General features: G+C 37.6%; 1 protein-coding gene across 1 annotated transcript; it reads left to right on the forward strand.

The window, feature by feature from the left end:
• Nucleotides 1-2,742: 2,742 nt before the first annotated feature.
• Nucleotides 2,743-20,724, forward strand: GBP5 (guanylate binding protein 5). The gene is made up of 11 exons (XM_041750914.1): nucleotides 2,743-2,955; nucleotides 5,866-6,074; nucleotides 6,589-6,716; nucleotides 14,968-15,077; nucleotides 15,335-15,531; nucleotides 15,875-16,117; nucleotides 17,178-17,458; nucleotides 18,285-18,497; nucleotides 19,253-19,355; nucleotides 19,637-19,818; nucleotides 20,489-20,724. The coding sequence occupies exons 2-11, from the start codon at nucleotides 5,885-5,887 to the stop codon at nucleotides 20,603-20,605; spliced, it is 1,764 nt and encodes a 587-aa protein (XP_041606848.1). The 5' UTR covers nucleotides 2,743-2,955; nucleotides 5,866-5,884; the 3' UTR covers nucleotides 20,606-20,724.
• Nucleotides 20,725-24,043: the final 3,319 nt, after the last annotated feature.

Raw genomic sequence — 24,043 nt, forward strand, 5'->3', positions numbered from 1 at the left:
TCAGGTTATGATCTCAGGGTTGTGAGTTCAAGCCCCAAGTCAGGCTCTGTGCTGGGCAGGGAGTCTCTTTAAGATTCTCTCTCTGTCCCTCTGCTTCTCCCCCATCCCCTTCTCTCTTCTTCTCATTAAAAAAAAAAAAGGCAAGAAAGAATCAGCAAACTCAAAGATAGGGCAGTGGAATTCATCCAATCGAGGAGCAAAAAGAAAAAAAGAAAAAGTATGGAGATAGTTTAAGGAACTTACAGGATAATAGCAAGCTGACCAATATTTGCTCTGTAGGGATCCCAGAAGGAGAAAAGAAAGACAAAGGAGCAGAAAACTTGAGGAAATAATGGTTGAATAGTTCCCTAACATGATGTAAAAAACAGACACCCAAATCCAAAAATCTATACAGTTCCAAATAAAATGAATCCAAGAAGACTCATAAGACACATTATAATTAGTGAAAAGTTAAAGACAAGGAGAGAATCTTAAATCCAGCAAGGGAAAACTACTTGTTAGGGAACAATTTTTGCAGTACCACCAGGAGATCTTTCAGTTAAAAAGTATGAAAGTATGAAGTTAAAGCTCAGTTAAAACTGTGCAAGAGAGACGGAGTGGCAAGATATATTTAAGATATATGGAGGAAAAAACTACCAACTGAGAATACTCTAGCCAATAAAGTTGTCCTTGAGAATTTAAGAAGATGAAGATACTTTAGACAAGCGAAAGCTGAAGGAATTCATCACCATTAAATGTTAAGGGTGCTTCTTTTAAGCTGAAACCAAAAAAAGCAGTAATTAATAACAGGAAAACACATGAAAGTATAAATCTCAGGTAAAGATTAAGGTAAATATGTAGTTAAATTCAGAATAAACTAAGTCGCTCATAAATCTAATATAAAAATTAAAAGAAGTGGTAAAAACAGATAACTACACTTATTTGTTAATGGATAGAAAGATAAAAATGTATAAACTGTTGTGTCAAAAACATAAAATGTTTTAGGTGTAGGGGAGTAAAAATATAGAGCTTTAGAATGCATTCAAACTTATTTTCAACTTAAAATATACTGTTATTACTCTGTTTTATGTACTCACAAGGCAAAAACCCATAGTAGAGGCAAAAAGATAAAGATAAAGAATTTCTAAGCACACCATTACAAGAAAAATCCTCAAGGGCAGCCCGGTGGTTCAGCAGTTTAGCACCTTCAGTCCAGGGCCTGATCCTGGAGACCCAGGATCGAGTCCCACATCGGGCTCCCTGCATGGAGCCTGCTTCTCCCTCTGCCTGTGTCTCTGCCTCTCTCTCTCTCTCTCTCTCTCTCTCTCTCTCTCTGTGTGTGTGTTTCTCATGAATTAAAAAATAAAATATTTTTAAAAAATCATCAAGTCACAAAGGAAGAATGTGAGAGAAGCAAGAGAAGTAATGTGGGAAGATGGTCAAAAGGTGTAAGCTTTCAGTTACGAGATAAATAAACATTGTGATTAGAGTTAGCAATACTGTACTGCACCCTGCTATGAGAGTAGATCTTAAAAGTTCTCATTATAAGAAAACAAAATCTGTAACAATGTGTGGTGATGGATGTTAACTAAACCCACTGTGGTAATCATTTCAGGATATACACATATATCAAATCATTATGTCGTACACTTAAAACTAATACAATGTTATATGTTGATAATATCTTAATAATAAGAAAAAGACCTTACAGTACTTTTTATTATTAATATTTTGGGCAGTTGACAGTTGTAGCTAAAGCTAAGTCATGAAGCTCTGAAAAATGTGCCAATACTATTAGACAATGGTTGAAAATAAGGAAGACAAACCCCCAAAAATATTTACATGCTTGGGAAAACAGATTTAGGGAGATGGGGGAAGCAGTAGATTGTATTTATTTAGACTTAACTATCCTTATAGAGATTATGAAGTGCTTTGTTTGTTTTTTGCTTGTCTTTAAACGCTGCAGTATATAGTAGGTATTCAAAGTGTTTGGTTTGAGTATTTGCCTGACTTGTGAAAGATACACTTACAAAAAACTATCAACCCAGTAATGACTGATCATTTTTCAAGTTATTTAAAACTTGTCAGCATTTATCTCCTTAGGAAGTTAATTTTCTTTCACTGAAATTATACAGCAATTTATTTTGTGTGTTGAGTAGAATGGCTGTGTCCTAAGGCACCTAAGTGACCCAGTTGATTGAGCACCAACTCTTGAATTTGGCTCAGGTTAGATCTTGGGATCGAGCCCTCATATCTGGCTCTGTGTTCCAGAGGGAGTCTGCTTGGATTCTCTCTCTCCCTCTCCCTTTGCCCCTCCCCAGCTGCTGTGTGCTCTCCTTATAAAATAAATGAATAAATCTTAGAAGAAGGGGGGGCGGGAGAGGAGGCAGAGGCAGAGGAGGAGGGCTTCCTTAAAAATAAACAGAAAAGGTACATTCACAAAACTCAGGCATACTTTGGGGTTATATTCACTATGACTGTAGACTTATTATGGTTCCTCTGGTTCCTCTTCTTCCTTATCTGGTTCCTCTGAGGACCAGGCTTACAGTAGGAAAAAAAAAAAACCACAACTGACCTCAATCTCAAAGAAGCAATCTCAAAAATTGCAAAAACAGTCTCTTCCACTAACAATATGCAGTTTCTAATAATTCAGGCCAAACATCCAGCCCATTCACCAGGAAATACTTAGGAAATGACTGGTGAAGTGACTAGTCCCTGAGATTGTCTTGTGGTTTCAGTTTCTATATGCATGAGGTTTTGAAGACTCTTTCTACTTTTGGTTTGTATTTCATATTCTAATCCTTTGCCCTCTGATGGTCTGGGGGAGGGGGTGGTAGTAAGAAATCCCCAGAATTGTGAAGGAAAGATATCAGAAATCAACACACCTAAACTGAAGGACAAAGAGCTCTTAGCTCCTCAGGGAAGCAGCTTTCCTACCATCTCTGAAGGATCTCTGCTACTGATCTTGCAGTTAAGGTAAGACTAGGGCAGGGGTGGAAAAGATTTTCAAGGGTCAAAATGTTTTTAAAACTTTCTATCCAGGATAGGATGCAGGCAAGCCTGATGTGGACATTAGACACCTTTAAAGACTAAATTGTGATGTTATAAGACAGGTAGCAGAATTTTTCTTTTAATTTTTTAAAAATATTTTATTCATTTATTCATGAAAGACACAAACACACACACAGAGAGACAGAGAGAGAGAGAGAGAGAGAGAGAGAGAGGCAGAGACACAGGCAGAGGGAGAAGCAGGCTCCATGCAGGGAGCCTGATGTGGGACTCGATCCTGGGTCTCCAGGATCACGCCCTGGGCCGAAGGCGGCGCCAAATCGCTGAGCCACCCAGGGATCCCCAGAATTAATTGAGCCCCAGATACATTTGGTTACTGCTGAATCAGACACAAGCATGTGTGGAGGAATAAACTGACAGCCTGAAATGTCCTAACACTGTTTTCCTTCCTTTGCCACCTTGAGATCCTTTCTTTTTGATAAAACCTAATTAAGTTATTTCAAACTGCAGTCTGATAGTCTGAAGAACTGCAACTGAATAATTTTTATGAGAAAGAGCAATGAATGAGATGTAATCTAAGTAGCTTGCTAACATTGTTAAAAACAGAAAAAGAAAAAAATTGAAACTCAGAATGAACAGTACAGAGGTTCATTGAAAGCAGCCATACACTTTTAGTCATAGTCTTATTTTTTTTAAGGTGGATTTCTTCCTTTAGAAATAGCACTGGATTGAGGTGCCGGGGTGGCTCAGTTGGTTAAGCATCTGTCTTTGGCTCAGGTCATGATCTCCAGCTTCTCAGAAAGAGCCCCACATCAAGCTTTTTGCTCAACAGTGACTGTTTCTCTCTCTCTCTCCTTCTGCCCCTTCCCACTGCTCATTCTCTTTCTCTCTCTCTCTAATAAATAAAATCTTTTTAAAAAAAATAACCCTGGATTAATTAATTTTGATTTCCTGGAACACACTCATTCCTTAAGGCTTTTTGTGCTGGATTCTGTTTCTATTCTATTGTCTCTACTATTATGAATCATTTAATTCCAGTTGCCCAACTTGGCCCATCAATACTGTCTGGCAATTTTGTTTGCCCCTTAGAGCTTATACCTATAAACTGAGCTGAGAAAGGCAGAGCAACAGTTAGTTATATATGGGTGTGTTCATATTACAACTGCAAAGATGTTTTCGAGATTGGGCTCTCCGAAAAGAATTAAAGATGTCACCTAGATAACATTTGGGGGCAATGTGTAAAATACTTCTATTAACATAAATACACATATTAACATAAATACTTCTATTAACATAAATGTTATTCCTTAGGAGGTCTGAAAATTCAGACTGATTAGTTCCTCCTGTTAATGACATCATCCCAAAGTACAAGAGCTTGTAAGCCTCCAATATCTGCAAATAGATTTGGATTGTGTATGTTGTTTTTCTAGCTAATTGTAGATCATCACTGCCAGTTCCCCGTACCTTTGTAATCTAAAAATGATTATGACCCCTGCTTTATACAAATCAAGCAACCAGAAATCTACAAATGTATGGTACTGATACTGCAATAGAGATGCATTAGAATGGAAAGAGAATTAGCATCTGAGTCTGTAAAATCATGGAATCTCTCTGTGGGTTCAGGTTGGCCTGAGCATTTCCTGGCTCCCATGTCCATGGTGCTGTGCCATTTGTGCCATCCTTTGCAAAGGATCATTTATGAACTGCTCTTAAGCAGTTTGTTTTCATTTGTCACCTGAATAATCTCCAATGCATTAGCTATGAGGAAGAGGGAAGAATGGGTTTTCATAATTTTTAAAAAACAGTTTTTATTGCTGGCTAATAAAGGAATCCATAACTCTTCATTGTAAGTTTTTAATGAAAGAAGAATTCAAGCAGATGTTGGATTTTTAGCTTCTGTAGTGAATAATCACTCCTAAAATGGAAGAAAATTGCTCTTTATAAGGCAGAAAAGCAAACACTTGCTTGAGTCTCAGCCTAAAAATGCTTTATCAGGAACTCTATAGGAATTGATGCTCAGAAGTCAATAGTCAAGTATTATTTAAGAAGGCATTTTCACTCGCTCCCTCTTTCATAAAACAATCATGCACTGAAGTTTTGACTGAAGAAAGCACTACTATACCTATACAAAAAAATTCCTTAAAAGTAGGTATAAGGGGCACTTGGGTGACTCAGTGGGTTAAGCATCCAACTCTTGGTTTCAGCTCTGGTCATGATCTCAGGGTCATGAGATCGAACCCCATATCCAGCTCCATGCTAGGTATAGAGCCTGCTTGAGACTCTCTTTCTCCCTCTCCCTTTGCCCCTCCCTGGTTTGTGCTCTCTCTCTCTTTCTCTTTAAAAAAAAAGAAATAAAAAGAAATAAATTTGTTTTTTTTTAAAGTACAGCTATAAGAAGTAAAAAATTATGATTTGTTAGATTATGCTACATAATGACCTGGTGGGATTTAGTATAATACAGTTTGACTGGACATAGCCCTACATGAGACAGAAGCAAGTTGATAAAGGATAAAAGCAAGAAGTGTAATATAACAAATAATGTTTATAAAGATTCAGTCTGAGGATTTAGGGAGGTAAAAACTAGAGATTACAAGCAAGCCAAAAACCAAAGAGAGTCAGATTTTAAATTAGCAGTAGGTAAAACTCAGGAAATCGATTTCCTTATGCCCAACAAATATTTAAAGACCAGTGGGGTAGCCTGTAATAGGGCGTAGAGCTTATTTTACTACGACCATCTTTGCTCTCCATTTTTCAAAATTTCTTCAAGAATTTAGGCAATGTTGGAAAGTAATATGTCCCCAAGCCCAGAAAGCAAAATGACTTTTTCTTCTATAAGACTGGAAATTTCAACCTATCTCATCTCTTCTTCCCTTGCAGACAAAGTCACACCCTAGACATGACGCCAAAGATCTACATGCCAGCCCCAGTGTGCCTCATTGAGAACAATGGAGGGCAACTTCTGGCTAATCAGGAAGCTTTGGAGATCCTGTCAGCCACTAGGAATCCTCTTGTGGTGGTGGCTATTGTGGGCCTCTACCGAACAGGCAAATCCTACCTGATGAACAAGCTGGCTGGGAAGAACAAGGGTGAGTGGCACCAACAAAGCTCTGCTCAGTCCCTTCTGCTCACCCACACTGCCAGCACTGAGTGCAGTGAGGCATGGAGAGAAAGTTAGAGCCTGGGAGGAATACTGAAAGTTAATGTTTGGGCCACAGGTGGCTAATTATCTTTTGGAAACAAAGGCAGAGGTCTATTCATGACATATCACCTCCTTTTCCTCTCTTAGTTTCTCCCTGGAAAAAGCATATTTTCCAATCATAAGGAGTAAAACATCAATAAAATAATTTCTATATATGTAATTACAAACTATTAAATGTTTAGTAGCGTGACATTCTTGTAAAAAGGAAAAATATCAAACTTCCAAACTATGGTATTTGAGACTCTCATTTTTCCAATCCTCTATTCTAATTCAGATCAGTACTGGTTATACTTTTTGATGTGTCCTCATCTTACATCCCTTAAACCCTAGCTCAGTTGTCAAGAAGGTCTCTAACTTCCAGATCCCCTCCTCTGTTACTACCTCTCCCTTCCCCCTTGCAGGCTTCTCTATTGGATCCACAGTGCAGTCCCACACCAAGGGTATCTGGATGTGGTGTGTGCCTCATCCCAAAAAGCCGAACCATACTCTAGTTCTTCTTGACACGGAGGGTCTAGGAGATGTAGAGAAGGTAAGGAACAAAAATACCTTTAAAAAAAAAAAAAAAACCTTTAGATTCCTCTGAACATTCTTTACGAAGGGAAGTTTTTTGTTTTTCTAAATTTGTACTTCTACTTGATAGAGTATAACTTTTCCCCCTTTCTATTTTTCGTAGTTGAAATTTGGAAATCTGAGATGAGAAAAATATATTTATAAGCCAGAATCATGACTGGAACAAGACACTAATATAGAGCTAGGCAGTTAACTGAAATCCAGAAAAGATGGTACAAATCAAAGCACTGTCACGAGTCTGATCCTGCAGAAAAGAGTAATTAGTAGTGAGTTCTGGGTCAGAGGACCTTGGGTTAGAATAAGGCCCTGGCACTTGTAGCTCTCGACCTTGACATGCAAATCTCCTCAAATCTTTTACTTCCCTTTTGGCCTTATCCAACTTAGCATTTGGACAGTAGACATGTGGGCTTTTTCCACTTTTATATTGATATTTAACAACCAGCTAACTGTGTGGGAATTAGGGGAAAGATTTGATTTGTAACACTTGCCAGTTTTTTAAATATTCTCATTAAAGCTGATTTCAAGCTTCCAAAGTGAAGTCACTAAACTCCGGGTTCAGAAGAGATGTGTACAGTCAGCTCCTGTAAGCTGGTATGAGTTGGCTCTAGCATACAATGGAAATTTTCCCTTTCAGTTCTCTTTTTTTTTTTTTTTAAGATTTTATTTATTCATGAGAGATGGGGTAGAGACACAGAGAGAGAGAGAGAGAGAGAGGTAGAGACACAGGCAGGGAGGCCACTCCCTCCCTGCAGGGAGCCTGATGTGGGACTCTATCCCAGGACTACAGGATCACGCCCTGGGCCAAAGGCAGGCACCAAACTGCTGAGCCACCCAGGGATCCCCACTTCTCTTGTTTTTTGTTTCCATTTTGCTTTTTGGTTTGCCACAAAGTCAAGATGGTTAACTCATTTTGTGCTTTAGTTTCTGCATCTGTAACATGAAAACAGTAGTTATAAGCATAACAGTAGTTATAAGCACTGTTTTGAGTATTAGACAGAATCAGTAATGTGAATTGTCCTGTGTATAATAACTAGTCAATAAAGTAAATATATGTATTATGTGTATAGGCCAAATTTGTTTTACACAATTGAAGATCTTGATTTTTCCCTTTATTTTTTAATTCCAGTATAATTAATGTACAGTGTTATATCATTTTCAGGGTATCATATAGCAATTCAACAATTCTACACATTATTCAGTGCTTGTCACTGTAAATGTACTCTTAATCCCCTTCACCTATTTCATCCATCCACCCTCCCCATAATCAGTTTGGTCTCTATAGTTAAGAGACCAAAATTTTTTAATTTTAATTTTTCTTTTTTGTTTGTTTTGTTTCTTAAATTCCACATATGAGTAAAATCATAGGGTATCTGTCTTTCTCTATCTGACTTGTTTCATTTTGCATTATACCCTCTAGATCCATGTTGTTGCAAATGGCAAGGACTCATTTTTTTATGAATGAGTAATATTCATGTGTGTGTGTGTATTTTTTTTTTCTTCATCCATTCATCAATTGGGTTGCTTCCATATTTTGGCTATTGTAAATAATGTTGCAATAAACATAGGGATGCATGCATCTTTTTGAATTAGTGTTTTTGTACTCTTTGGGTAAATTCCCAGTAGTGGAATCACTGGATCATACAGCAGTTCTATTTTTAATTTTCTGAGGAAACTCCACCCTGTTTTCCACAGTGGCTGCAACAGTTTGCATTTCCACCAAAGTGCACAAGTGTTCCTTTTTCTCCACATCCTTACCAACAATTATTGTTTTTTGTTTTTTTTTTTTTGATGAAAATATTGATTTTAAGCACTCTGGTTACCTCCACTAACTTTGACTATCCATTCCAAATACCTAACTAGTTATAAGAAAAACTGGTGAGGGAGGAGGAGTTAAGAAGGCAGGGAAGTAGGAGGACCCTAAGCTTGTCTTATCCCTCAAACACGGCTAGATAGTTATTAAATTAGTCTGAACACCCAGGAAGTCAATCAGAAGTCTGAGAGAACAAAAACTGCACATGTACAAGTAGAAAAGCCTTTGGAAGCGCAGAAAGTCTTCAGGGAGCAAAACGGTGCCACCTATTGAAGGCCAGAGCTGCTTACAACCAAGCCCCACCCCCATGCCCCTGGAGAAGTATTTCCACAGAAACTTATCAGCCTGAGAATCAGCGCAGCTGGCCCCTCCCCAGAAGACCAGCACAGACAACTAGCTTGCAACAAATTTATTGATCATAGAGTGCTGCAAAGCTTCAGTTCTAGGAGAAACAGGACTGAGCTTCCTGTTTACTTTTATTCTTTATTTCTTTTAAATATATTATTTTTTCATTTAATTTCCTATATTTCCAAATCTTTTATTAATTTTTACTATTAACTTTAATTTTTAATACTTTTCATACATGTTTTTAATTTTTTTCTTTCATTTTATCTTACCTTATTTTTAAATTTTATGATCTAGATTCTCTTAACAAACAGATCAAAACACACCCAGGGTCTAGTGGGTTTTTGGTTTTCTTGCTTTGTGTTTCTGTTTCTGGTTTTGTATGTTTTTAGTTGCTGGTGTTGTTCCTTTTCTCTCTTTCTTATTTTCTTTTATGGGCAAAATGACGAGACAGAGGAATTCACTCCAAAAGAAAGAACATGAGGTAGAACTCACTGCCAGGGATTTCATCAATATAGAATTAAGTAAATTATATCTTAACTAGAATTTAAAACAACAACTATAAGGATACTAGCTGGGCTTGAAAAAAGCCTAGAAAACACTAGAGGATCCTTCATTATAAAGATAAAAGAACTAAAATCTTGTCAGGCAAAAATTTAAAATACTATAACTAAGATGTAAACACAAATTGAGGCCATAAAAATGAGGATGGATGAAGCAGATGAATGAATCAGTGATATAGAAGATAAAATTATAGAAAATAATGAAGCCAAAAAGAAGAGGGAAAGAAAGTAATGGACCGTGAAAGTAGATGTAGGGAACTCAGCAACTTACTAAATGTAGTAACATTCCTATCATAGGAGTCCCAGGAGATAAAGAGAGATATAAAGGGGCAGAAGGTTTATTTGAATAAATTCTAGCTGAAAACGTCCCAAATCTGGGGAAGGGCACAGACATCAAAATCCAAGAAGCACAGAGAACTTCCATGAAATTCAATAAAAGCCCAACATCAGAAAGACATAACACAGTCAAATTCACAAAGTACACAGACAAGGAAAGAACCCTGAAAGCAACAAGGGGGAAAAACTCCTTAACCTACAAGGAAAGACAGATCAGGTTCTCAGCAGATCCATCCAGAGAGACTTGGCAGGCCAGAAAGGAGTGAAAGGAATTATTCAACGTGTTGAATGGGAAAAACTATGCAGCAAAGCATTCTTCATCCAGCAAGCTCTTATTCAAAAGAGGAGAAAGAGTTTTCCAGACAAAATATAAAGGGGTTCATGACCAGTCCTGCAAGAATTTTTTAAAAAGATTTTATTTATTTATTCATGAGAGCCACAAAGAGAATGGCAGAGATATAGGCAGAGGGAGAAGCAGGCTCTGAATTCATTCTCTCAATATTCACTCTGAATGTAAATGTACTAACTGCTCCAGTCAAAAGACATAATGTATCAGAATGGATTGAAAAATATGATCCATCTATATGGTACCTACAAGAGACTCATTTTAGACCTAAAGTCACCTACAGGTTGAAAGTGAAGGGATTGAGATTCCTAGGTGACTCAGTAGTTTGGCACCTGCTTTCGTCCCAGGGCGTGATCCAGGAGACCCAGGATCGAGTCCCACATCGGGCTCCCTGCATGCAGCCTGCTTCTCCCTCTGCTTGTGTATCTGCCTCTCTCTCTCTCTCTCTCTCTCTCTCTCTTTCCATCTCTCTCATGAATAAATAAAATATTTTTTTAAAAAATTGAAACTGAAGGGATAGAGAACCATCTACCATGCTAACAGATGTCAAAAGAAAAAGTAGCCATCCTTATAGCAGACCTAGATTTTTAAACAAAGACCAAGAGATGAAGGAGGCTTTTTATCATAATTAAGGGGTCTATCTATCAAGAAGATCTAACAATTGGAAATATTTATGCCCCCTATGTGAGAAAACCCAGATATATAAATTAATTAATAACATACATAAAGAAACTCATTGATGATAATATAATAACGGTAAGGGACTTTAACATCCCAATTACAGCAAGGGACACATCATCTAAGCAGAAAACCAACAAGGAAACAACAGTGTTGAAGAACACACTGGGCCAGACAGACTTAACAGATATATCCAAAATTGTTACCTTAAAGCAACAGAGTACACATTCTTCTCTAGTGCACCTCAAACATTCTCTAGAGGAGATCACACACTGGGTCACAAATCAGCCCTCCATAAGTACAAAAAGATTGAGATCATGCCATGCATATTTTCAGACCACAATGCTAGGAAACTGGAAGCCAACCACAGGAAAAAAATTGGTAAGACCTCAAATACATGCAGGTTAAAGAACATTCTACTAAAGAATGAATGGGTTAATAAGGAAATTAAAGAAGAATTTTAAAAATATATAGGAAAAATTGAAAAAGAGAGCACAAGAGCCCAAAACCTTTGGGATGCAGCAAAGGCACGCTTAAGAGGGAAATATGTTACAGCACAGGCCTACCTCAAGAAGCAAGAAGAGTCTCAAATATACAACCTAACCTTACACCCAAAGGACTAGAAAAGGAACAGCAAATAAAGCCTAAGGCCAGCAGAAGAACAGAAATACTAAAGATGAGAGCAGAAATCAATGACATAGAAAACACTAGGAGAACAGATTAATGAAACTAAGAGCTGGTTCTTCAGAAGAATTAATGAAATTGATAATCCACTCTAAGACTTATCCAAAAAAGAGAGAGAGAGAGAAAGACCCAAATAGATAAAATCACAAATGATAGGGGAGAGATCACAACCAACAGCACAGAAATATAGACAATTATGAGAGAATACTATGAAAAATCACAGGCCAACAAACCGGGCAATCTGGAAGAAATGGACAAATTCCTAGAAACTTACAAACTACCCAAACTGAAACAGAAAGAAATAGAAAATTTGAACAGACCCATAACCATCAAAGAAATTGAATCAGTAATCAACAACCTCCCAACAAACAAAAGTCCTGGGCTGGATGTTTCCCAGGGGAACTCCACCAGACATTTAAAGAAGAGTTAATACCTATTCTTCCCAAAACATTCCATAAAGGTGGAAATGGAAGGAAAACTTCCAAATTCATTCTATGAAGCCAGCATTACTTTAGTTCCAAAACCAGACAAAGACCCCACTAAAAAGGAGAATTACAGGGCAATATCCCTGATGAACACGGATGTACAAATTCTCAAAAAAATACTAGCCAATGGAATCCAACAATATATTAAAAGAATTACCATGATCAAGTGGGATGTATTCCTGGGCTACAGGGCTGGTTCGCTATTCCCAAATCAATCAACGTGATACACCACATTAATAAAAGAGAGGATAGGAACCATATGATCCTCTCAATAGATGCAGAAAAAGCATCTGACAAAATACAGCATCCATTCTTGATAAAAACCCTCAACAGAGCAGGGATAGAGAGAACATACCTCAACATCATAAGAGCCATATATGAAAGACCCACAGCTAATATCATCCTCAGTGGGGAAAAGCTAAGAACCTTTCCCCTGTGGTCAGGAATAAGACAAGGATGTCTACTCTCACCATCACTATTTACCAGAGTACCGGAAGTCTTAGCCTCAGCAATTAGAAAACACAAAGAAATAAAAGGCATCTGAATCAGCAAGGAAGAAGTCAAACTTTCTCTATTTGCAGACAATCTGATACTCTGTAGGAACCCTGAAGGACTGCACCAAAAAATTGCTAGAAGTCATCCATGAGCTCAGCAAAGTAGCAGGATCTGAAATCAATGTGCAGAGATAGGTTGCATTTCTATGCACCAATAACAAAGAAGTAGAAAAAGGAAACCAAAGAATCAATCTGCTTTGCCATTGCATCAAAAATAATAAGATTCCTAGGAATAAATCTAACTAAAGAACCAAAATATCTGTACTCTGAAAATCATAGACCACTTATGAAAGAAATTGAAGAGGACATAAAGAAATGGAAAAGCATTCCATATTCATGGATTAGAACAACATTGTTGCAATCTACACATTTAATGCAATTCCCATTGAAATACCACCAGCATTCTTCATTGAGCTAGAAGAAACAATCCTAAAATTTATATGGAACTACAAAAGACTCCAAATAGCCAAAGCAATCCCAAAAAAAGAAAAAAACTGAAGGCATCATGATTCCAGATTTCAAGCTATTTCAAAGCTACAGTTATCAAGACAATATGGTATTAGCACAAAAACAGACACAGAAATCAATGAAACAGAAGAGAGATCCTAGAATTGGGCCACAACTATATGATAAACTAATCTTCAACAAAGCAGAAAAGAATAGCCAATGGAAAAAAGTCTCTTCAACAGATGGTGCTGGGAAAACTGGGCAGCAACGTGTAGAAAAATGAAACTAGACCATTTACTTATACCATACACAAAAATGAGTTGAAAACGGATGAAAGATCTTAATATGAGACAGGAAACCATCAAAATTCAAGAGGAGAACATAGGTAGAAACCTCCTTGATCTTGGCCATATCAATTTCTTACTAGACACATTACCAGAAACAAGGGAAACAAAAGCAAAAATGAATTATTGGGACTTTGTCAAGATAAAAACCTTCTGCACACTGAAGGAAACAATCAACAAAACTAAAAGATAGCTTTCTGAATGGGAGATGATATCTGCAAACAAGGTATCTGATAAAGGATTAATATCCAAGATCTACAACAAACTTACCAAATTCAACATTTCAAACACAAATAACCCAGTTAAGAAATGGGCAGAAGTCATGTACAGACACTTTTCCAAAAATACATTTAGGTCGCTAACAGACACATGAAAAGATGCTCATCATCATTCATCATTAGGGAAAAACAAATCCAAACCATGATGAGATATAATCTCACACCTGTCAGAATGGCTAAAATTAACAGCAGAAGAAACAATAGGTGTTGGTAAGGATGTAGAGAAAGGGGAACCCTCTTGCACTGTTGAGGCGAATGCAAACTGGTGCAGCCACTCTGGAGAACAGTATGGAGGTTCCTCAAAGTGTTAAAAATAGAGGTACTCTATGATTCAGCAATTGCATCACTAGGTATTTATCCAAAGGATACAAAAATATAGATTCAAATGGATACATGCACCCTGATGTTTATAGCAACATTATCAACCATAGCCAAACTATGGAGAAAGCCCAAATGGCAACCAATGAATGGTTAAAGAAGATGTGGTATAGGGATGCCTGGGTGGCTCAGTGGTTGAGCATCTGCCTTTGGCTCAGGGTGTGATCCCAGGGTCCTAGGATAAAGTCCCCTTTGTGTTAAATTGTGCCCCACAGGCAGCCTGCTTCTCCCTCTGCCTATGCCTCTGCCTCTCTATGTCTCTCATGAACAAATAAATTTAAAAAAGAAGGTATGGCATATATATATATGCAACATATATATGTGTATATATATATATATATATATATATATATACACTACACACACACACACACACATACACAATGGAGTGTTTCTCAACCATCAAAATGAGTGAAGTCTTGCCATTTGCAATGACACCGATGGAGCTAGACTGTATTATGCTAAATGAAAGAAGTAAGAGAAAGATAAATACCATATGATCTCACTCATATATGGAATTTAAGAAAGAGAACAAATTAACACGTGGGAAGAGGAAAAGAAAAAAAAGAGAGAGAGAAACAAGCCATAAGAGAATCTTAATGATAGAGAACAAACTAAGGGTTGGTGGAGGGAGGTGGATGGGAGATGGGCTAGACAGATGATGGGTATTAAGATGTTTATGTAAGTGATGAATCACTGAATTCTATTCCAAAACCAATATTGCCCTGTATATTAACTATTAAATTTAAATTAAAATAATAATAAAATAAGTTTAAAAAAGAAAAACTGGTGAGTTAACAGTATATGATTCTATATAAATTTATCAATGTTAACAGAACTTTGAATAGTAATGTTTCTCATAATCATTTTTGTTTATCTTGCTTAATGTAAGTCAAGGGCCTATTTTTAATGATTGGTCATCTAAGAATACCATGAGACATGACTTAAATTTGTTCTTTTAGGGTGACAAGAACAATGATGCCCAGATCTTTGCATTGGCAATACTATTGAGTAGTACCTTTGTATACAATACTATGAACAAAATTGATCAGAAGGCTATTGACCTATTGCAGTATCCTTATGTGGTCCAAGATGGCACTGGAGCCAGAGAGAACTCTATTTACTAGCTGTGTTTGTGAGTTTGTGAATCAAGAACGAAAATGAAAGAATATAAAGCACTAAAGGTACGAAAGAGAGTCCTTAAATTTATAGATCAAATGAGGAGTTAAGACCCAAGGGGAAAATAAACGTATAGGGAGACATGGAATTAAATATATATGGGCTTAGATGAAGTCCTATTTCCATCAGTTTTCCTTAACTGCATCCCAGCTATGTTACAGAACTGTCGAATCTGCTCAGGAAAGTATCCTCACCTGATCTTGAAGGGGTTGAAGATGCAAGTAACCTTCAGAGCTTCTGTCCAGACTTTGTGTGGACTCTGAGAGATTTCTTTCTAACCCTGGAAGTAGATGGGCAAGACATCACAGCAGATGAATACTTGGAGAATTCCCTAAGGCTAAAGCAAGGTAGCTGGACTTCAGTTTTTAAAGAGAGAAGAGTACTAAGAGAAATTTTATCTCATGTGTAGGTGGTTAAATTAATAGTTTCATATATTTACTCACCTTGCTAAACTACCAAATAAATATTCGTTTATAGTAAACTAATAGACTCAATATTAAATTGTATTAATCCCCTGTTCTTGGAGCAAATTCTTTTTTCCTTTCCCTGATTAGTTACCTTTCAGCTTTTTGCTTAGAGTCTGTGAAGATGTAGTAAAATAACATCAGGTGGAAGCACATTTATTTGAGGAGAATAAGTTAACTCGAATGCTAATCTTATGCTAAATGAGTCCTATTTTTCTTTCCTCAGGCACTAATGAAAGTGTTAAAAACTTTAATTTGCCCCGTCTATGTATAAAAGAATTCTTTCCAATAAGGAAATGCTTTATCTTTGACTCTCCCACTCACCGGAAGAAGCTTGCCCAGCTTGAGACGCTGCCTAACGATGAGCTGGATCCTGAATTCGTGCAACAAGTGGCAGGGTTCTGTTCCCACATCTTCAACCATTCCAACACTAAAACTCTTCCAGGAGGTATCAAGGTCAATGGACCCTGTGAGTACCCTTTTTAGAATTCCTCAATTTAACACAAAGAATGGGGCACTGTCGTAAGTTTCTCCTTCCACTGTCAATGTTGAAAATGCGTAGTTAATTACTACCAAGAAAATCATGTGTATCATATTTATTAAAATCCAGTAAGTACCAAAAATATTTCTAGTGCTTTTTAAAGTAATATCTCCAAAGTAGGATAAAATAGAAGTGTAACCTGAGAAAAAGGTCAAGTTAAAAAAGTTATCCCCATAAATGGTCCACCACTGAACTAGACTAACCCATGCCATGGGTTGGCATCGCTTGTTCAACCAATATAGTAGATACTAATTATATGTCACAGTTTTTGAGAGACACGAAATGAGGAATACATATATATTCTCTGTAAAAATGAAGTGAGTTCATACAAACATTAAACAGAGGCCCAGGTTATCTAAAACCCTAAAAGAAATCCAGCAGACTTCTAGGTCCAGTTTCAACTAGAGTCTCTCTCAGAAGTTTGTAAATTATTACTGCATTCAAGAAGGAAGTTGAGTGCAAACAAAAGTATGCAAAGGACAAGAAAGACAAACAGGCAAGTTTCAACAAAGAGTAAAGGAGACCTGGTCTAATGAACACTCGCTTTCTGCTTTTCCAGAGCAGGATAATGCTCATGCCAGCTTTACATACCGAAGTGAAAGATGAAAGGGCATTCTGAAGGGAAAAGAAACCTGAGGAAGAGGGAAAGAAAGGGGAAAGTAAGAGGCAAAAGGCCTATAGCATCCTAATCAAACAAATATGCCTAACTTTGCATAACCATTTGCTTATTTCTCAATGAGAAAAGGATGAAATGTGGATGATCACAAACATCTTGAGTTTTCCCCTTTGAATACTTTCTTTTCCCAAAGAAAGATCTTGCTTTAGGTCACACAGTTTCCCAAAGGACCTTATTTGGGCCACTGACACCGTGTGCAGAAAGCTGAAAAAGTGCAGCCGATGCACTGTGAAATTAACATTCACAGAATCACCCAGTTTAGAGCATGCCTGCTTTCTTGAAAATAACACAAGCATCTCTTCTCCTGTGAAGATCTAAAGAGCCTCGTGCTGACGTACATTAATGCCATCAGCCGTGGGGATCTGCCCTGCATGGAGAACTCAGTCTTGACCTTGGCCCAGATCAAGAACTCAGCAGCAGTGAAAAAGGCCATTGACCACTATGACCAGCAGATGAGCCAGAAGGTGCAGCTGCCCACGGAAACTGTCCATGAGTTGCTGGACCTGCATAGGGAAAGTGAAAGAGAGGCCACAGAAGTCTTCATGAAGAACTCTTTCAAGGATATGGACCAAAAGTTTCAGAAGGAATTAGAGGTAATTATCTTTTTTTTTTCTCTCTAGTTCATGGGGCTTATGACCAATAAGAGGCAAAGTTGCATTTTATTGCTATGAAAGGCAAAATTGGGACTGAATAGGGAAACACAATCCTCACTAGACTGGAAAATAATGATTACCACTTATGTGATCAAGATATCACTTATTCTGAAAAAAAAAAAAAAAAAAAAACAAAACCAAAACAAAACAAAACAAAAAACAAGCAAATGTGTCACTACCCTGGACCCTATAGATTCTGAAACTTTCACACATACACAACTCACCTTACCATGTTACAACCATGAACTAATTTTTTTAAGTAATCCTATTCCTTAAAACATTATATTCACAAAGTAATCATTAACTTTCCTTTTTTATTAATCAAGATGCAGAATTGCCAAATGAGTCTACTAAAAGATCATGTCTCCAGGTTTGATAGCATACACTACACCACTCTGGCCGGTTACTGCGTACCCTATACTCACTGGGAATCCCAGGCCCAGTGTCGCACTAAAACCAGGAAGTTGTAAAATAGTAGGTTGCATTTAAAATTACAGCATGAGGCTGAAGATGTGTGGTCTAAAGATGACATCTGAAGCAGAAATTGCAAAAGAAAGAGGTTTCGGGGAATTTCAAACCCAAAAGCAAAGTAATTTTTCTACAGTATATCATCTTTGGAATTTTTCTAGGCTTGGTGGGAAGGATATAGTCTTACTTGTAGTCCTCTAGTTTCTATAAAAAAATATAAAGATTCTTTTTGAGAACCATTTCTAGAAATTATGAAGTGTTGCTAACATCTTCTCCATGGACCTCTGTCCCTCTGAAGACTCTTCTAGAAGTAAAAAAGGATGACTTATATAAACAGAACATGGAGGCATCATCATGCCGTTGCTCAGTTTTACTTCGGGCTATTTTTGGTCCTCTGGAAAATGATGTGAGGCAGGGCATTTATTCAAAGCCAGGAGGACATCGTCTCCTCGTTCGGAAGACAGAAGAGTTGAAAGCAAAGTACTATCAGGAGCCCAGGAAAGGAATGCAGGTATTCCAAATTTTATCTATTAATCACAGAAATTGTTAAGGGGCTTCTTTCAAAAACCAATGAGGACAGGAAGAGTATTTATAACCTAATGATAGCTGTGGAATTAAACCAAACAATATCACCATAATCACCTGACTTTTATTGCTATCATGAACATTCATTATAATGAAGGAACTTTCTTGGTTACATGGCACAGAATCCCAATAATTGAAGCTAACGTAAGAAAGAATGATAATTCACTGGCTTATATAAACTAAAAGCAAAATGTTTAAATGCTATTCTATGTTCAAGAGTTCAAACAATATCATAAATTTTACCCCTTCCTTCTTTTTTCAGTCTCCACTGCAGCTTTTTGTTCTCTTTTCCTCACCATTGATTTCATTCTCAGGCAGCCTCAACCCACAGGGTGGGAGAATGACACCAACAGCTCCAAGCTTAATTAGTCTTTTGTGCTCCCAGTCTCAGTATAGAGAATATTTCCCAGCATCCCTATCAGTCTTTCAAACACCCAGGCTGCAGTCTTTCCCCACCTGTACCCAAATTCTCTGCATCTGGTAGCCTTGGGTGCTCTGATGGGCCAGCCCAGAGCTTTGCAGCCACCCTTGTTACAGAAGAGGTTTAATTGGCAGTTTTACCAAGGACAGGGCTGAGTACTTCCAGGAAGGAAAAGATCCGGGGATGAAAAAGAAATAAAGGTTTATAACATTCTTAATCCCCATTTCCTACTCCTAACTTCATGTTTTTGGGGTCCCTAGGCTGAGAGAGCTCTACAGGAATATTTACAGTCCAGACAGTCTACAACCGATGCCATCCTACAAATAGACTTGGCTCTCACAGTGAGGCAAAAGGAGATAGAAGGTGAGAAGAAAATGTAGAGGATGCAAGATAGACCTTTCTACACATTTTAATGAATTTCATCTGCTTCACCTGTGATCCGTAAACCAGAGCAAGAATGGGAAAGATGATTTCTAGCTCCTCAGGCTGAATCTGAACAGGGCATGTGCTGTCAGCTGCAATATGGTTTCCTGGGAGGGAGACAGTTCCAGGGAGTTTTCTTTATGAGGTAGTAGCAATAACAAGAGTGGGGAACAGAAGGAAGAGGCTCTTTAATCCTAGAGGGTTGTCATTTTCTTCCTCAGAGGCAAATAGGAAAGCACAGGCTGCGAAGATTGTAGCACAAAGGTTGGAGACAATTCAAAGGCATAACCAGCAAATGATGATGCAAAGGAAGCGGCTCTATCAGGAACAAATAAGACAGATACAAATATTCAGAGAATACCAGTTGCAACAACAGCAGAGGGCCCTGGAACGTCGATTCCAGGTATGCATCAATTATTTCATCTCAGGATTTTAACCATATCTCTCCTCCCTGTATTGATGAGGGCATGAAGCAGTGACAAGGCAGAGAGGCAGCACAGTACTGCAGCTCAGGTCAAGGACTCTGGAGTCAGATGTCCTGGGTATGAATCCCAGCTCTACCTCCTACTAAATACATGGTTTGAGCAACCTATCTATCCTCTCTATGCCTTGGTTTCCTCTTGTGGAAAATGGGGACCATAATAATGACCATTTTATAGGGTTATTTTGATAATTAAATAAGAACATTTGTGTTTAGAATTGTGTTTGTTCTAGAATAAGCACTAAAATGTGTTAAATAAAAGCCCAGGACCTTTGTATCCCCTAGCAAACCTTGTTCATTGCTCTAGATAGTCTTCTTTGGTTATGATAACCTTATTAAATTAATTTACCTTTTTCTATCTATGAAAGAAGCCAAGAATGAGAAATGCACATGAATTGAAAAGAAGAATTCTTTTTTTTTTTTTTAATTTTTATTTTTATTTTTTTTTGAAAAGAAGAATTCTGTGACTGTCTTTTGTTACTTACTGACAGGTTAAAATAAACAAAGAAGTCAATGATTTGGGTTTCCCCCCCTCAAGTGATATAGACATTACTTTCTGCTAAGCTCTCCTGTTTTATTTATCATTCTTTAGGAAGAGGCTGAAAATCTCAATAGGGAAATCGAAACTGAACGCAGAAGCCTTCAAAATGAAATCCAGGATCTCCAGAGGAATGTTGTCTCATTGGATGATACATGCATCTTACTCTAAAGAGCTAAATATCAGAACAAACTTTTCTTGTTCACTTTTGCTAAAGACACAAAAGTTTGAGAAATTATAGAAACTGGAACAATCACCACTTAAATAAACTTCATAATTCTTGTGTCAAACTTTTGTACAGTTCTAAAATTATAAAGCTTGTAATTAGTATAATGTACATTTCAGTAATTCCATAGCTTAAATGATGGTCACTTCCTTAAAAAGACTATGAATTCTGTAATAAGGATTTTTATCACTATCCTTATTTAGGGTGATACTGGGTTGGTTCCATCAGGGGAAACTGTCTTATAACCCAATTCCATCCCTCCAATTTTCTATTTTGGATTGAGGGTATTAGGAGTGGCCAAAGGGGTGATATCCACAATGGACAAAGTCAAGTACAATTTGGCCAAAGTCATGGGCTCAAATGGGCCTCATGCTTGCCAGCACCATCTTGTGCTGGATGCCATCAGAGGAAGGCACCAATAGTAAGGACAACTAACCTCGTGGAAACAATGTATGGTTCTCTTGTGTATGGACACTGCTCAGTTTATTGCCAATGATGTGACTCCTGGATACAGTTAGTATATGGTCTGCTTAGATTCTAAGCTGAAAAAAAAAAAAAAAAACCCCCACAAAACAACAACAACAACAAAAAAACATGGTAATGAAATAAGGGTACTCCAGATGGTGGAAATAACTACCAGCATAGAAACTATATCATAGGCTGCAGGCTAAATAAGACTTTTCCTTGTTCATTCTCAAAAAGGGCATAACTTAAACAGGATATTTTATATTATGAAGCAATTTATATTGGACTTAATAACTGTGTCACATGTTTATAATCCTTCAAAGCTTGTAAATAAATGGTATAAGGAATGCTGGATGAGGTGCCAATAAGGTGCCAAAAAGTTTGATGGGGATCATTTAATTTTATACTTGCTTTAGTGCCAAAGCTAAATGATCTTAATTCTTTGCAATTATATATAAAAGCATACTAATTTTTTCCTAAAATTATGGTTTAAATACATTTGTACATATTTTAACTATAAATAACAATTAAAGTTTTCAAAAACATAACTCTACTACTTTGTTTTCATCTTCTCCAAAATTGGGAAAATGTGAAAGGTCATAAATGCTGCAGACACATGACTGGTACCTTGAAGCTATCCACTTGCACCACGGCTCTCTCTCTCTACATATGTCTAACACAGCTTCCCCACAGCATGGCACACTCATGTGGCTAGCTTCCAAGACAGTGTTTGAAGTAGCAAAATTCCAAGCTTAAAATCTCTTAAGACCCATTTTACACACAACTCCCTTTTTGTTGCATTCCATTGATCAGGATAGTTCATAGGCAGGATCCCTGGGTGGCTCAGGGGTTTAGTGCCTGCTTTCAGCCCATGGCATGGTCCTGAAGTCCCAGGATTGAGTCCCACATTGGGCTCCCTGCATGGAGTCTCCTTTTCCCTCTGCCTATGTCTCTGCCTCTCTCTCTCTCTCTGTCTCTCTCATGAATAAATAAATAAAATCTTTTTAAAAAATAAAAGGGATAGTTCATAGGGAAAGCCCAAATTCAAGGCAAGGAGAAATGGAATCTATCTCTCTATAGGAGATGTGGCAATAAATTTGCAGCCATTTTTTTAAAAATCTATTTATCTGGGGACACCTGGATGGCTCAGTTGGTTAAGCATCTGCCTTTAACTCAGGTCACAATCCCAGGGAGGTGAGACTGAGCCCGTCTGGCTCCCAGCTCAGCAGGGGATCTGCTTCTCCCTTTCTGTCTGCCACTCTCCTTGCTTATATTCTATCACTCTCACTCTCACTCTTTATTTGGGTCCCTGGGTGGCTTAGTCAGTTAACCACCTAACTCTGGATTTTGGCTCAGGTTACAATCTCAGGGTCATTAGATGGAGATAGTATCAGGTTCCCACTCAGTGGGGAGTCTGCTAAAAAGAGAAACAAAACCGAAGGAGTTTGTGACCACAAAAACAGCCCTGCAAGAAATTTAAAGGGAGGCTTTGAGTGGAGGAAAAAAAAAAAAGACCAAAAGCAATAAAGACTAGAAAGGACCAGAGAACATGACCAGAAACACCAACTCTAGAGGTAACACAATGGCAGTAAATTCATCTCTCAATAATCACTCTGAATGTAAATGCACTAACTGCTCCAGTCAAAAGATACAGATATCAGAACGGATTGAAAAACATGATCCATCTATATGCTGCCTACAAGAGACTCATTTTAGAACTAAAGTCACCTGCAGGTTGAAAGTGAGGGGATAGGGAACCATCTATCATGCTAACGAATGTCAAAAGAAAGTCAAAGTAGCCATACTTATAGCAGACAAACTAGATTTTTAAACAAAGACCAAGAGATGAAGGAGGCTTTTTATCATAATAAAGGGGTCTATCTATCAAGAAGATCTAACGATTGGAAATATTTATGCCCCCTACGTGAGAAAACCCAGATATATAAATTAATAAATAACATACATAAAGAAACTCACTGATGATAATACAATAACAGTAGGGGACTTTAACATCCCAATTATGGCAATGGACACATCATCTAAGCAGAAAACCAACAAGGAAACAATGGTGTTGAAGAACACACTGGGCCAGACAGACTTAACAGATATATCCAGAATTGTTACCCTAAAGCAACAGAGTACACATTCTTCTCTAGTGCACCTCAAACATTCTCTAGAAGAGATCACACACTGGGTCACAAATCAGCCCTCCACAAGTACAAAAAGATTGAGATCATGCTATGCATATTTTTAGACCACAATGCTAGGAAACTAGAAGCCAACCACAAGAAAAAATTTGGCAAGACCTCATATACATGCAGATTAAAGAACATCCTACTAAAGGATGAATGGGTTAATAAGGAAATTCAAGAACAATTTTAAAAATACATGAAAAAATCACAGGCCAACAAACTGGGCAATCTGGAAGAAATGAGCAAATTCCTAGAAACTTACAAACTACCCAAACTGAAACAGAAAGAAATAGCAAATTTGAACAGACCCATAACCAGCAAAGAAATTGAATCAGTAATCAACAACCTCCCAACAAACAAAAGTCCTGGGCTGGATGTTTCCCAGGGGAACTCCACCAGACATTTAAAGAAGAGTTAATACCTATTCTTCCCAAAACATTCCATAAAGGTGGAAATGGAAGGAAAACTTCCAAATTCATTCTATGAAGCCAGCATTACTTTAGTTCCAAAACCAGACAAAGACCCCACTAAAAAGGGGAATTACAGGGCAATATCCCTGATGAATACGGATGTACAAATTCTCAAAAAAATACTAGCCAGTGGAATCCAACAGTATATTAAAAGAATTACTCACCATGATCAAGTGGGATGTATTCCCGGGCTACAGGGCTGGTTCGCTATTCCCAAATCAATCAACGTGATACACCACATTAATAAAAGAGAGGA

Source organism: Vulpes lagopus, chromosome 3 (assembly GCF_018345385.1).
Source record: "Vulpes lagopus strain Blue_001 chromosome 3, ASM1834538v1, whole genome shotgun sequence".
Classification (NCBI taxonomy): Eukaryota; Metazoa; Chordata; class Mammalia; order Carnivora; family Canidae; genus Vulpes; species Vulpes lagopus.

Coding starts and splice junctions, on each gene's coding strand:
- GBP5 (XM_041750914.1), top strand. CDS start 5,885: ATGACGCCAAAGATCTACATGCCAGCCCCAGTGTGCCTCATTGAGAAC. Junction 15,078..15,334: donor AAGGCTATTGACCTATTGCA/GTATCCTTATGT, acceptor ACTGCATCCCAG/CTATGTTACAGAACTGTCGA. Junction 16,118..17,177: donor TATCAAGGTCAATGGACCCT/GTGAGTACCCTT, acceptor TCTCCTGTGAAG/ATCTAAAGAGCCTCGTGCTG.